Genomic DNA, 17,626 nt, shown 5'->3' on the forward strand with positions numbered 1-17,626 from the left:
GGAACGGACTTATCGCCCGTCCTGTCGGCCATATATCTCTTCCTCACCATGATCATCGTCTTCCAGGTACCACAGCGCACCCAAAGATATGATCGCTTTTTGTCCAGGGGGTGTCCAAAGTGCGGCCCGGGGGCCTAATTTTTCGACGACCTGCGCCGCGTTCTGTAAATATTGTTGGAAAAAAAAACATAAAAAGTGGAATAAAAAAGCAAACTGGTGAAATGTAGCGAGAAAAAAGTTGCTCTAATAACACAAAACTGCAAGACAGGCTGTTTTTAGGGACCGAATGTCCTTTTGGGACAGAGGACCCTATTGTATTTCTAAGGTTTTATTATTATTAAACCACCGCCTCTTTGATCTGTAATTTGACCCCCTTAACATGCTTCAAAACTCACCAAATTTTGCCATCTAATAAAAAAAAAAACCCCAAAACTCAAAATTGTTAATAGTTAATTACAAAAAACTATAATAGTAATAATAACATAAAAACTTTAATAGTTAGTAACAAAAAACTAATAGTTGATATCATCCATCCATTTCTACCGCTTATTCCCTTTTGGGGTCGCGGGGGGGGGCGCTGGCGCCTATCTCAGCTACAATCGGGCGGAAGATGGAGTACACCCTGGACAAGTCGCCACCTCATCGCAGGGCTAGTTGATAACATAAAAACTATAATAGTTAGTAACATAAAAAATGTAATAATTAGTAACAAAAAACTAATAGTTACCATAACAACTATAATAGTTAAAACCATAAAAACTAATGGTTAAAAACATAAAAAATACAATAGCTAGAAACATCTAAATTAATAGTTAAAAACATGAAAAATATAATGGTTAATAACATAAAAATTGTAATAGTTAATAACATAACTATAATAGTAAATAACAAAAAAACTTTAATACTAACAAAAACCTGTAATGGTTGATAACATAAAAACTATAATAGTTAATAACATAAAAACTTTAACAGTTAAAAACATAAAAAGTAATAGTTAAAAACATGAAAGATACAATAGTTAAAAACATAAAAAGTAATAGTTATAAACATGAAAAATATAATTGTTAATAACATAAAAATTATAATAGTTAATAACATAACTATAATAGTATATAACACACAAACTATAATAGTTAATAACATAAAAAATTCAACGGTAACAAAAAACTGTAATGGTTGATAACATAAACTCTATAATAGTTAGTAACATAAAAAAATATAATAATTAGTAACATATAAATATAATAGTTACATAACAACCATAATAGTTAATAACATAAAAACTTTAACAGTTAAAAACATAAAAAGTAATAGTTAAAAGCATGAAAAATACAATAGTTAAAAACATAAAACCATAATAGTTACCATAACAACTCTAATAGTTAATAACAGAAAAACTCTTAACAGTTAAAAACATAAAAACTAATGGTTAAAAACATAAAAAATACAATAGTTAGAAACATCAAAACTAATAGTTAAAAACATGAAAAATATAGTAGTTAATAACATGAAAATTGTAATAGTTAATAACATAACTATAATAGTAAATAACAAAAAAACTTTAATACTAACAAAAAACTGTAATGGTTGATAACATAAAAAATATAATAGTTAGTAACATAAAAAATAGAATAATTAGTAACAAAAAACTATAATAGTTACCATAAACAACTATAATAGTTAATAACATAAAAACTTTAACAGTTAAAAACATAAAAACGATTAGTTAAAAACATGAAAAATACAAAAGTTAAAAACATAAAAACTAATAGTTAAAACATGAAAAATATAATAGTTAACAACATAAAAATTAAAGTAGTTAATAACATAACTATAATAGTATATAGCACACAAACTATAATAGTATATAACACACAAACTATAATAGTTAATAACATAAAAAAATTTAACGGTAACAAAAAACTGTAATGGTTGATAACATAAACTCTATAATAGTTAGTAACATAAAAAAATATAATAATTAGTAACATATAAATATAATAGTTACATAACAACTATAATAGTTAATAACATAAAAACTTTAACAGTTAAAAACATAAAAACGAATAGTTAAAAACATGAAAAGTACAAAAGTTAAAAACATAAAACTATAATAGTTACCATAACAACTATAATAGTTAATAACAGAAAAACTCTTAACAGTTAAAAACATAAAAACTAATGGTTAAAAACATAAAAAATACAATAGTTAGAAACATCAAAACTAATAGTTGAAAACATGAAAAATATAATAGTTAATAACATAAACATTTTAATAGTTAATAACATAACTATAATAGTAAATAACAAAAAAACTTTAATACTAACAAAAAACTGTAATGGTTGATAACATAAAAACTATAACAGTTAGTAACATAAAAAATAAAATAATTAGTAACAAAAAACTATAATAGTTACCATAAACACCTGTAATAGTTAATAACATAAAAACTTTAACAGTTAAAAACATAAAAACGAATAGTTAAAAACATGGACAATACAAAAGTTCAAAACATAAAAACTAATAGTTAAAACATGAAAAATATCATAGTTAATAACATAAAAATTATAGTAGTTAATAACATTACTATAATAGTATATAACACACAAACTATAATAGGAAAAAACACACAAACTATAATAGTTAATAACATAAAAATTATAGTAGTTAATAACATAACTATAATAGTAAATAAAAAAAGTTTAATACTAACAAAAAACTGTAATGGTTGATAACATAAAAACTATAATAGTTAGTAACATAAAAACTAATGGTTAAAAACATAAAAAATACAATAGTTAGAAACAAAAACTAATAGTTAAAAACATGAAAAATATAATAGTTAATAACATAAAAATTGTAATAGTTGATAACATAACTATAATAGTAAATAAGCAAAAAACTTTAATATTAAAAAAAAACTGTAATGGTTGATAACATACAAACTATAATAGTTAGTAACATAAAAAATAGAATAATTAGTAACAAAAAACTATAATAGTTACCATAAACAACTGTAATAGTTAATAACATAAAAACTTTAACAGTTAAAAACATAAAAACTAATAGTTAAAACATGAAAAATATAATAGTTAATAACATAAAAATTATAGTAGTTAATAACATAACTATAATAGTATATAACACACAAACTATAATAGTATATAACACACAAACTATAATAGTTAATAACATGAAAAAATTTATGGTAACAAAAAACTGTAATGGTTGATAACATAAACACTATAATAGTTAGTAACATATAAATATAATAGCTACATAACAACTATAATAGTTAATAACATAAAAACTTTAACAGTTAAAAACATAAAAAGTAATAGTTAAAAACATGAAAAATACAATAGTTAAAAACATAAAAAGTAATAGTTAGAAACATGAAAAATATAATTGTTAATAACATAAAAATTACAATAGTTAATAACATAACTATAATAGTATATAACACACAAACTATAATAGTATATAACACACAAACTATAATAGTTAATAACATAAAAAATTTTACGGTAACAAAAAACTGTAATGGTTGATAACATAAACTATAATAGTTAGTAACATAAAAAAATATAATAGCTACATAACAACTATAATAGTTAATAACATAAAAACTTTAACAGTTAAAAACATAAAAATAGTTAAAAACATGAAAAATACAATAGTTAAAAACATAAAAAGTAATAGTTATAAACATGAAAAATATAATTGTTAATAACATAAAAATTATAATAGCTAATAACATAACTATAATAAGGGATAACATGAAACTTCGATGCAGAACAAAAGTAGCAGGAACGAATGTGACATGTTGGGTGAGGGTCGAGATGACATCACTTGTCAGAAAATATATTTAAAATCACTGAAAAAACTTAACGGCACAAAAAAAAAAAAAAACCTGTTACAGCACAAAATGAAAGACAGTGTCTTTTTAGTATTTGCAATGATTAAGGGCCAACTTCACACAGGTGCTGAAATGTGGGGGCGGCAGGGTTGGCGCTGACATTTGTGCATGAAATCCGACTTTTATTGATTGACATGCAAAATGAATGTCACTGTGTTCCAGGTCACATGTCGCAGAAAGTGATGTCCGTTGTTGCAACACATGACTTTTTTGTCTCCAACTGCAATAGTGTGGAGTCACTATTACTCAAACTAATTTCCATACAATATATATATATATATATGTATATATATACAGTATACACAACATATTATGTATATATGTCCTTTACATGAAAGTCTGTCTCCACTACAGGTGCTGATACCCATCTCGCTCTTCGTGTCCATCGAGATCGTGAAGATCTGCCAGGTGTACTTAATCCACCAGGACCTGGATCTTTACGACGAGGAGACCGACTCCCACCTGCAGTGCAGGGCTCTCAACATCACGGAGGACCTGGGACAGATGCAGTACATCTTTTCCGACAAGACGGGCACGCTGACGGAAAACAAGATGGTGTTCCGACGCTGCAACGTGGCGGGTGTGGAGTACTCGCACGATGCCAACGGTGAGACGAGAAGTCGGAGTTCTATTGTGTACTTGTTCCGCTTTTTTCCATACATGGTCACTGTGTACATGCCCAATGTCATATATCACATGCAATAATATAACATTAGGGAGTGGGACAGGACACACAGACATTAGCAACACTAGCATAGCTATGTGAGCTACATGCTAACATTACATTTTACTAACATGCTAGGTTAGCAATACTAGCATAGTTATGTGAGCTACATGCTAACATCATCCTAAGTCACATGCTAACATGCTAAAATGACATTTTGACATCCTGCTCGGTTAGCGACACCAGCATAGCTATGTGAACTACATGCTTACGTTGCATTTGAACAACATGCTAAGTTAGCAATACTAGCATAGTTATGTGATCTTCAGGCTAACATGCTAAAATTACATTTTAACATCCTGCTTGCTTGGCAACACAAGCATAGTTATGTGAGCTACATGCTAACATTACATTTTAACATCATGCTAGGGTTAGCAACTTTAGCATAGCTATGTGAGCTAAATGCTAACATTGCATTTTAACATCATGCTAGGTTGGCAACACTACCATAGCTATGTGAGCTACATGCTAACATTACATTTTAACATCATGCTAGGTTATCAACACTAGAATAGCTATCTGAGCTACATGCCAACATTACATTTTAACATCATTGTAGGTTAGCAACTTTAGCATAGCTATGTGAGCTACATGCTAACATTACATTTTAACATCATGCTAGGTTAGCAACTTTAGTTATGTGAATTACATGCTAAAAATACATTTTCATATCATGCTAGGTTAGTAAAAAGACCATAGCTATGTGAGCTACATGCTAACATTACATTTTAACGTCATGCTAGGTTAGCAACGCTACCATAGCTATGTGAGCTACATGCTAACATTACATTTTAACATCATGCTAGGTGAGCAACTTTAGTTATGTGAATTACATGCTAAAAATACATTTTCATATCATGCTACGTTAGTAACAAGACCATAGCTATCTGAGCTACATGCTAACATTACATTTTGCTCATCATGCTAGGTTAGCAACAATAGAACAGCTTTGTGGGCTACATGCCAACATTACATTTTACCATCATGCTAGGGTTAGCCAGTTTAGCATAGCTATGTGAGCTAAATGCTAACATTGCATTTTAACATCATGCTAGGTTGGCAACACTACCATAGCTATGTGAGCTACATGCTAACATTACATGTTAACATCATGTTAGGTTAGCAACGCTACCATAGCTATGTGAGCTACATGCCAACATTACATTTCTAGGTTAGCAACTTTAGCATAGCTATGTGAGCTACATGCTAACATTACATTTTAACATCATGCTAGGTTAGCAACTTTAGTTATGTGAATTACATGCTAAAAATACATTTTCATATCATGCTAGGTTAGTAACAAGACCATAGCTATATGAGCTACATGCTAACATACATTTTAACATCATGCTAGGTTAGCAACACTACCATAGCTATCTGAGCTACATGCTAACATTACATTTTAACATCATGCTATGTTAACAACGCTATCATAGCTATGTGAGCTACATGCTAACATTACATTTTAACATCATGCTAGGTTAGCAATGCTACCATGTCTATGTAAGCTACATGCCAACATTACATTTTAACATCATTCTAGGTTAGCCACTTTAGCATAGCTATGTGAGCTACATGCTAACATTACATTTTACTAACATGCCAGGTTAGCAATACTAGCATAGTTATGTGAGCTACATGCTAACATCATCCTAATGCTAACATGCTAAAATGACATTTTGACATCCTGCTCGGTTAGCGACACTAGCATAGCTATGTGAACTACATGCTTACGTTGCATTTTAACAACATGCTAAGTTAGCAATACTAGCATAGTTATGCGATCTTCAGGCTAACGTGCTAAAATTACATTTTAACATCCTGCTTGCTTGGCAACACAAGCATAGTTATGTGAGCTACATGCTAACATTACATTTTAACATCATGCTAGGTTATCAACACTAGAATAGCTATCTGAGCTACATGCTAACATTACATTTTAACATCATGCTAGGTTATCAACACTAGAATAACTATCTGAGCTACATACTAACATTACATTTTAACATCATGCTAGGTTATCAACACTAGAATAACTATCTGAGCTACATGCTAACATTACATTTTTACTCATCATGCTAGGTTAGCAACACTAGAATAGCTTTGTGGGCTACATGCCAACATTACATTTTAACATCATGCTAGGGTTAGCAACTTTAGCATAGCTATGTGAGCTAAATGCTAACATTGCATTTTAACATCATGCTAGGTTGGCAACACTACCATAGCTATGTGAGCTACATGCTAACATTACATTTTAACATCATGCTAGGTTAGCAACGCTACCATAGCTATGTGAGCTACATGCCAACATTACATTTCTAGGTTAGCAACTTTAGCATAGCTATGTGAGCTACATGCTAACATTACATTTTAACATCATGCTAGGTTAGTAACTTTAGTTATGTGAATTACATGCTAAAAATACATTTTCATATCATGCTAGGTTAGTCACAAGACCATAGCTATGTGAGCTACATGCTAACATTACATTTTAACATCATGCTAGGTTAGCAGCTTTAGCATAGCTATGTGAACTACATGCTTACATTGCATTTTAACAACATGCTAAGTTAGCAATACTAGCATAGTTATGTGATCTACAGGCTAACATCATCTCCTAAGTTGCATGCTAACATGCTAAAATTACATTTTAACATCCTGCTTACTTGGCAACACAAGCATAGTTATGTGAAGTACATACTAACATTACATTTTAACATCAATCTAGGTTATCAACACTAGAATAGCTATCTGAGCTACATGCTAACATTACATTTTACTCATCATGCTAGGTTAGCAACACTGGAATAGCTTTGTGGGCTACATGCCAACATTACATTTTAACATCATGCTAGGGTTAGCAACTTTAGCATAGCTATGTGAGCTAAATGCTAGCATTGCATTTTAACATCATGCTAGGTTGGCAACACTACCATAGCTATGTGAGCTACATGCTAACATTACATTTTAACATCATGCTAGGTTATCAACACTAGAATAGCTATCTGAGCTACATGCTAACATTACATTTTTACTCATCATGCTAGGTTAGCAACACTACAATAGCTTTGTGGGCTACATGCCAACATTACATTTTAACATCATGCTAGGGTTAGCAACTTTAGCATAGCTATGTGAGCTAAATGCTAGCATTGCATTTTAACATCATGCTAGGTTGGCAACACTACCATAGTTATGTGAGCTACATGCTAACATTACATTTTAACATCATGCTAGGTTAGCAACACTATCATAGCTATGTTAGCTACATACTGGCATTACATTTTAACATCATGCTAGGTTGGGAACACTACCATAGCTATGTGAGCTACATGCTAACATTACATTTTAACATCATGTTAGGTTAGCAACGCTACCATAGCTATGTGAGCTACATGCCAACATTACATTTTAACATCATGCTAGGTTAGCAACTTTAGCTATGTGACGTACATGCTAAAAATACATTTTCGCATCATGCTAGGTTAGTAACAAGATCAAAGCTATGTGAGCTACATGCTAACATACATTTTAACATCATGCTAGGTTAGCAACACTACTATAGCTATCTGAGCTACATGCTAACATTACATTTTCACATCATGCTATGTTAACAACGCTATCATAGCTACGTGAGCTACATGCTAACATTACATTTGAACATCATGCTAGGTTAGCAATGCTACCATAGCTATGTGAGCTACATGCCAACATTACATTTTAACATCATTTTAGGTTAGCAACTTTAGCATAGCTATGTGAGCTGCATGCTAACATTACATTTTAACATCACGCTAGGTTAGCAACTTTAGTTATGTGAATTACATGCTAAAAATACATTTTCATATCATGCTAGGTTAGTAACAAGACCATAGCTATGTGAGCTACGTGCTAACATACATTTTAACATCATGCTAGGTTAGCAACACTACCATAGCTATCTGAGCTACATGCTAACATTACATTTTAACATCATGCTATGTTAACAAGGCTATCATAGCTACGTTAGCTACATACTGGCATTACATTTTAACATCATGCTAGGTTAGCAACGCTACCATATCTATGTGAGCTACATGCCAACATTACATTTTAACATCTTGCTAGGTTAGCAACTTTAGCATAGCTATGTGAACTACATGCTTACATTGCATTTTAACAACATGCTAAGTTAGCAATGCTAGCATAGTTATGTGAGCTACATGCTAACATCATCCTAAGTCACATGCTAACATGCTAAAATGACATTTTGACATCCTGCTCGGTTAGCAACACTAGCATAGCTATGTGAACTACATGCTTACGTTGCATTTGAACAACATGCTAAGTTAGCAATACTAGCATAGTTATTTGATCCACAGGCTAACATGCTAAAATTACATTTTAACATCCTGCTTGCTTGGCAACACAAGCATAGTTATGTGAAGTACATACTAACATTACATTTTAACATCATGCTAGGTTATCAACACTAGAATAGCTATCTGAGCTACATGCTAACATTACAATTTACTCATCATGCTAGGTTAGCAACACTAGAATAGCTTTGTGGGCTACATGCCAACATTACATTTTAACATCATGCTGGGGTTAGCAACTGTAGCATAGCTATGTGAGCTAAATGCTAGCATTGCATTTTAACATCATGCTAGGTTGGCAACACTACCATAGCTATGTGAGCTACATGCTAACATTACATTTTAACATCATGCTAGGTTAGCAACGCTACCATAGCTATGTGAGCTACATGCCAACATTACATTTTAACATCATTCTAGGTTAGCAACTTTAGCATAGCTATGTGAGGTACTTACTGGCATTACATTTTAACATCATGCTAGGTTAGCAACGCTACAATAGCTATGTGAGCTACATGCCAACATTACATTTTAACATCATTCTAGGTTAGCAACTTTAGCATAGCTATGTGAGCTACATGCTAGCATTACATTTTAACATCATGCTAGGTTAGCAACTTTATGTGAATTACATGCTAAAAATACATTTTCATATCATGCTAGGTTAGTAACACGACCATAGCTATGTGAGCTACATGCTAACATACATTTTGACATCATGCTAGGTTAGCAACACTACCATAGCTATATGAGCTACATGTTAACATTACATTTTAACATCATGCTATGTTAACAACACTACCATAGCTATGTGAGCTACATGCTAACATTACATTTTAACATCATGCTAGGTTTGCAACGCTACCATAGCTATGTGAGCTACATGCCAATATTACATTTTAACATCATGCTAGGTTAGCAACTTTAGCATAGCTATGTGAGCTACATGCTAACATTGTATTTTAACATCATGTTAGGTTAGCAACTTTAGCTATGTGAAGTACATGCTAAAAATACATTTTCACATCATGCTAGGTTAGTAACACAACCATAGCTATGTGAGCTACATGCTAACATACATTTTGACATCATGGTAGGTTAGCAACACTACCATAGCTATCTGAGCTACATGCTAACATTACATTTTAACATCATGCTATGTTAACAACGCTATCATAGCTATGTTAGCTACATACTGGCATTACATTTTAACATCATGCTAGGTTAGTAACGCTACCATATCCATGTGAGCTACATGCCAACATTACATTTTAACATCATGCTAGGTTAGCAACTTTAGCATAGCTATGTGAGCTACATGCTAACATTACATTTTACTAACATGCTAGGTTAGCAATACTAGCATAGTTATGTGAGCTACATGCTAACATCATCCTAAGTCACATGCTAACATGCTAAAATGACATTTTGACATCCTGCTCGGTTAGCGACACTAGCATAGCTATGTGAACTACATGCTTACATTGCATTTGAACAACATGCTAAGTTAGCAATACTAGCATAGTTATGTGATCTTCAGCCTAACATGCTAAAATTACATTTTAACATCCTGCTTGCTTGGCAACACAAGCATAGTTATGTGAAGTACATACTAACATTACATTTTAACATCATGCTAGGTTATCAACACTAGAATAGCTATCTGAGCTACATGCTAACATTACATTTTGCTCATCATGCTAGGTTAGCAACACTGGAATAGCTTTGTGGGCTACATGCCAACATTACATTATAACATCATGCTAGGGTTAGCAACTTTAGCATAGCTATGTGAGCTAAATGCTAACATTGCATTTTAACATCATGCTAGGTTGGCAACACTACCATAGCTATGTGAGCTACATGCCAACATTACATTTTAACATCATGCTAGGTTAGCAACGCTACCATAGCTCTGTGAGCTACATGCCAACATACATTTTAACATCATTCTAGGTGAGCAACTTTAGCTATGTGAGCTACATGCTAACATACATTTTGACATCATGCTAGGTTAGCAACACTACCATAGCTATCTGAGCTACATGCTAACATTACATTTCAACATCATGCTATGTTAACAACGCTATCATAGCTATGTTAGCTACATACTGGCATTACATTTTAACATCATGCTATGTTAACAACGCTATCATAGCTATGTGAGCTACATACTGGCATTACATTTTAACATCATGCTAGGTTAGCAACTTTAGCATAGCTATATGAGCTACATGCTAACATTATATTTTAACATCATGCTAGGTTAGCAACACTACCATAGCTATCCGAGCTACATGCTAACATTACATTTTAACATCATGCTATGTTAACAACGCTATCATAGCTATGTTAGCTACATACTGGCATTACATTTTAACATCATGCTAGGTTAGCAACGCTACCAAATCTATGTGAGCTACATGCCAACATTACATTTTAACATCATGCTCGGTTAGCAACTTTAGCTATGTGACGTACATGCTAAAAATACATTTTCACATCTTGCTAGGTTAGCAACTTTAGCATAGCTATGTGAGCTACATGCTAACATACATTTTAACATCATGCTAGGTTAGCAACTTTAGCTATGTGACGTACATGCTAAAAATACATTTTCACATCATGCTAGGTTAGTTACACTACCATAGCTATGTGAGCTACATGTTAACATTACATTTTAACATCATGCTATGTTAACAACACTACCATAGCTATGTGATCTACATGCTAACATTACATTTTAACATCATGCTAGGTTTGCAACGCTACCATAGCTATGTGAGCTACATGCCAACATTACATTTTAACATCATGCTAGGTTAGCAACACTACCATAGCTATCCGTGCTACATGCTAACAATACATTTTAACATCATGCTATGTTAACAACGCTATCATAGCTATGTCAGCTACATGCTAACATTACATTTTAACATCATGGTAGGTTAGCAACGCTACCATAGCTATGTGAGCTACATGCCAGCATTACATTTTAACATCATGCTAGGTTAGCAACTTTAGCATAGCTATGTGAGCTACATGCTAACATTACATTTTAACATCATGCTAGGTTAGCAACTTTAGCTATGTGAAGTACATGCTAAAAATACATTTTCACATCATGCTAGGTTAGTAACAAGACCATAGCTATGTGAGCTACATGCTAACATACATTTTGACATCATGCTAGGTTAGCAACACTACCATAGCTATCCGAGCTACATGCTAACATTACATTTTAACATCATGCTATGTTAACAACGCTATCATAGCTGTGTTAGCTACATACTGGCATTACATTTTAACATCATGCTAGGTTAGCAACGCTCGCATATCTATGTGAGCTACATGCCAACATTACATTTTAACATCATGCTATGTTAACAACGCTATCATAGCTATGTGAGCTACATACTGGCATTACATTTTAACATCATGCTAGGTTAGCAACTTTAGCATAGCTATGTGAGCTACATGCTAACATTATATTTTAACATCATGCTAGGTTAGCAACACTACCATAGCTATCCGAGCTACATGCTAACATTACATTTTAACATCATGCTATGTTAACAACGCTATCATAGCTATGTTAGCTACATACTGGCATTACATTTTAACATCATGCTAGGTTAGCAACGCTACCATATCTATGTGAGCTACATGCCAACATTACATTTTAACATCATGCTAGTTTAGCAACTTTAGCATAGCTATGTGAACTACATGCTTACATTGCATTTTAACAACATGCTAAGTTAGCAATACTAGCATAGTTATGTGATCTAAAGGCTAACATCATCTCCTAAGTTGCATGCTAACATTCTAAAATTACATTTTAACATCCTGCTTGCTTGGCAACACAAGCATAGTTATGTGAACTACATACTAACATTACATTTTAACATCATGTTAGGTTATCAACACTAGAATAGCTATCTGAGCTACATGCTAACATTACATTTTGCTCATCATGCTAGGTTAGCAACACTAGAATAGCTTTGTGGGCTACATGCCAACATTACATTTTTACATCATGCTAGGGTTAGCAACTTTAGCATAGCTATGTGAGTTAAATGCTAACATTGCATTTTAACATCATGCTAGGTTGGCAACACTACCATAGCTATGTGAGCTACATGCTAACATTACATTTTAACATCATGCTAGGTTAGCAACGCTACCATAGCTATGTGAGCTACATGCCAACATTACATTTCTAGGTTAGCAACTTTAGCATAGCTATGTGAGCTACATGCTAACATTACATTTTAACATCATGCTAGGTTAGCAACGCTACCATAGCTATGTGAGCTACATGCCAACATTACATTTCTAGGTTAGCAACTTTAGCATAGCTATGTGAGCTACATGCTAACATTACATTTTAACATCATGCTAGGTTAGCAACTTTAGTTATGTGAATTACATGCTAAAAATACATTTTCATCTCATGCTAGGTTAGTAACAAGACCATAGCTATGTGAGCTACATGCTAACATACATTTTGACATCATGCTAGGTTAGCAACACTACTATAGCTATCTGAGCTAAATGCTAACATTACATTTTAACATCATGCTATGTTAACAACGCTATCATAGCTATGTTAGCTACATACTGGCATTACATTTTAACATCATGCTAGGTTAGCAACGCTACCATAGCTATGTGAGCTACATGCTAACATTACATTTTACTCATCATGCTAGGTTAGCAACACTAGAATAGCTTTGTGGGCTACATGCCAACATTACATTTTAACATCATGCTAGGGTTAGCAACTTTAGCATAGCTATGTGAGCTACATGCCAACATTACATTTTAACATCATTCTAGGTTAGCAACTTTAGCATAGCTATGTGAGCTACATGCTAACATTACATTTTAACATCATGCTAGGTTAGTAACTTTAGTTATGTGAATTACATGCTAAAAATACATTTTCATCTCTTGCTAGGTTAGTAACACGACCATAGCTATGTGAGCTACATGCTAACATACATTTTGACATCATGCTAGGTTAGCAACACTACCATAGCTATCTGAGCTACATGCTAACATTACATTTTAACATCATGCTAGGTTAGCAACTTTAGTATAGTTTTGTGAGCTACATGCTAACATTTCATTTTAACATCATTGTGTGTGTCGTCCAGCTCGGAGACTGGCTATGTACCAGGAGCTGGACTCGGAGGAGGACGAGTGCACGTCCCACGGCGGCACTCTGCCCCGGCGAGACAGCGCTGCGAGCCACCACAGCGTCCGGGTGGTGCTGCGCTCCCAGAGCACCAAGTCCCACCGCAGGACGGGCAGCAGGGCGGAGGCCAAGCGGGCCAGCATCCTGTCCAAACACACGGCCTTCAGCAGCCCCATGGTCTGTCCCGGCCACCCCGCCCTATCCTGGGTCCTCCCCCCCCCCACCCCCCCACCGCCTGCTCCCCGGCTTGACGACTGTCCCTGTGTCCCGCAGGAGAAGGACGTCACGCCCGACCCCCAGCTGCTGGACAAAGTCAACGAATGTGGCGGTCAGGTGGACCTCATGCGCTTCCACAGCCAGCCCGTGTCCCAGCTGCCCTCGGACCTCTCGGACATCCTAGATTTCTTCATGGCGCTCACCATCTGCAACACGGTGGTGGTGTCCTCGCCCGACCAGCCCCGCCACAAGGTAACCAGCCAGCATCAACAATAGCCATTATTCTTATCAGTAGTATTCTTGTTATTATGACCTGCTCAGTGGCCGCCCTGAGATCGGTAGGTTGTGAGTTCAAACCCCGGCCGAGTCATACCAACAACTATAAAAATGGGACCCGTTACCTCCCTGCTTGGCACTCAGCATCAAGGGTTGGAATTGTTGCTTAAATCACCAAAATTATTCTCGGGCGCGGCCACCTGGACTTTAACTTTATTAGTAGTACTCATTCAGGCCGATACAAATATTATTTTACACTTAAAGTTATGACAACATTAATATTTTGGTCAATAAACAGTAAAGTTGCTTTTTTTTTTTTTACATTATTTTGTCGGTGAGATAACTCCTGGTAATTTGACTCTCTTAAATGGGTCGTACTTGTATAGCGCTTTTCTACCTTCAAGGTACTCAAAGCGCTTTGACACTACTTCCACATTTACCCATTCACACACACATTCACACACTGATGGAGGGAGTTGCCATGCAAGGCGCTAACCAGCACCCATCAGGAGCAAGGGTGAAGTGTCTTGCTCAGGACACAACGGAGGTGACCAGGTTGGTACTAGGTGGGGATTGAACCAGGGACCTTCGGGTTGCGCACGGCCACTCTACCACTGCGCCAAATGGCCAAAGATATAGAAGTGTGTGTCCAAGTTAAAGGAAACAACAGGCTGTCTTCTTCTAATGGATTTATTGCAATTTTGCAAGCTGGGTAACATTTGCTGTGGTCTGGAACAATATGGTAATGTTTGCTGTAGTCTGGAACAAAATGGTAATGATCGCTGTGGTCCGTAACAACATAGCAACGTTTGCTGTAATCTGGAACAAAATGGTAACGATAGCTGTGGTCGGGAACAACATGGTGACGTATGCTGTGGTCTGGAACAACATGGTAACGTTTGCTGTGGTCTGGAACAATATGGTAATGTTTGCTGTAGTCTGGAACAAAATAGTAAAAATCGCTGTGGTCTGGAACAACAAGGTAACATTTGCTGTGCTCTGGAACAACATGGTAACGTTTGCTGTAGTCTGGAACAAAGTAGTAATGATCGCTGTTGTCTAGGACAACGCGGTAACGTTTGCTGTAGTCTGGAACAAATTGATAACAATCGCTGTGGTCTGGAACAACATGGTCACATTTGCTGTCGTCTGGAACAAAATGATAACAATCACTGTGGTCTGGAACAACGTGGTCACATTTGCTGTCGTCTGGAACAAAATGATAACAATCGCTGTGGTCTGGAACAACTTGGTAACGTCTCCTGTGGTCTGGAACAATATGGTAACGTTCGCTGTAGTCTGCAACAAAATAGTAACAATCGCTGTGGTCTGGAAAAACGTGGTAATGTTTGCTGTGGTCTGGAACAACATAGCAACGTTTGCTGTAATCTGGAACAAAATGGTAACGATAGCTGTGGTCGGGAACAACATGGTGACGTTTGCTGTGGTCTGGAACAACATGGTAACGTTTGCTGTGGTCTGGAACAATATGGTAATGTTTGCTGTAGTCTGGAACAAAATAGTAAAAATCGCTGTGGTCTGGAACAACTTGGTAACGTTTGCTGTAGTCTGCAACATAAAAGTAACAATAGTTGTGGTCTGGAACAACATGGTAACATTTGCTGTGCTCTGGAAAAACATGGTAACGTTTGCTGTAGTCTGGAACAAAGTAGTAATGATCGCTGTGGTCTGGAACAACATGGTAAAGTTTGCTGTAGTCCGGAACAAAATAGTAACAATCACTGTGGTCTAGGACAACGCGGTAACGTTTGCTGTAGTCTGGAACAAATTAATAACAATCGCTGTGGTCTGGAACAACATGGTCACATTTGCTGTCGTCTGGAGCAAAATGATAACAATCGCTGTGGTCTGGAACAACGTGGTCACATTTGCTGTCGCCTGGGACAAAATGATAACAATCGCTGTGGTCTGGAACAACTTGGTAACGTCTGCTGTGGTCTGGAACAATATGGTAACGTTTGCTGTAGTCTGCAACAAAATAGTAACAATCGCTGTGGTCTGGAAAAACTTGGTAATGTTTGCTGTGGTCTGGAACAACATAGCAACGTTTGCTGTAATCTGGAAGAAAATGGTAACGATAGCTGTGGTCGGGAACAACATGGTGTCATTTGCTGTGGTCTGGAACAACATGGTAACGTTTGCTGTAGTCTGGAACAAAATAGTAAAAATCGCTGTGGTCTGGAACAACTTGGTAACGTTTGCTGTAGTCTGCAACATAAAAGTAACAATAGCTGTGGTCTGGAACAACATGGTAACGTTTGCTGTGCTCTGGAACAACATGGTAACGTTTGCTGTAGTCTGGAACAAACTAGTAATGATCGCTGTGGTCTGGAACAACATGGTAAAGTTTGCTGTAGTCCGGAACAAAATAGTAACAATCACTGTGGTCTAGGACAACGCGGTAACGTTTGCTGTAGTCTGGAACAAATTAATAACAATCGCTGTGATCTTGAACAACATGATCACATTTGCTGTCGTCTGGAACAAAATGATAACAATCGCTGTGGTCTGGAACAACGTGGTAACGTCTGCTGTGGTCTGGAACAATATGGTAACGTTTGCTGTAGTCTGCAACAAAATAGTAACAATCGCTGTGGTCTGGAAAAACGTGGTAATGTTTGCTGTGGTCTGGAACAACATAGCAACGTTTGCTGTAATCTGGAACAAAATGGTAACGATAGCTGTGGTCGGGAACAACATGGTGACGTTTGCTGTGGTCTGGAACCACATGGTAACGTTTGCTGTGGTCTGGAACAATATGGTAATGTTTGCTGTAGTCTGGAACAAAATAGTAAAAATCGCTGTGGTCTGGAACAACTTGGTAACGTTTGCTGTAGTCTGCAACATAAAAGTAACAATAGCTGTGGCCTGGAACAACATGGTAACGTTTGCTGTGCTCTGGAAC

General features: G+C 35.3%; 1 protein-coding gene across 1 annotated transcript in view; it reads left to right on the forward strand.

Annotated features, from left to right (window-relative positions):
* The window catches only part of atp10a (ATPase phospholipid transporting 10A), a 193,140-nt gene that overhangs the window by 57,782 nt on the left and 117,732 nt on the right, over positions 1-17,626 (forward strand). The window contains 4 exon segments of the mRNA XM_061887950.1: positions 1-66; positions 4,275-4,527; positions 14,168-14,385; positions 14,482-14,676. The exon segment at positions 1-66 is cut by the window's left edge and continues 65 nt beyond it. Coding sequence (XP_061743934.1) covers positions 1-66; positions 4,275-4,527; positions 14,168-14,385; positions 14,482-14,676 — 732 coding nt within the window.

This window comes from Nerophis ophidion, linkage group LG26 (assembly GCF_033978795.1).
Source record: "Nerophis ophidion isolate RoL-2023_Sa linkage group LG26, RoL_Noph_v1.0, whole genome shotgun sequence".
Taxonomy (NCBI): domain Eukaryota; kingdom Metazoa; phylum Chordata; class Actinopteri; order Syngnathiformes; family Syngnathidae; genus Nerophis; species Nerophis ophidion.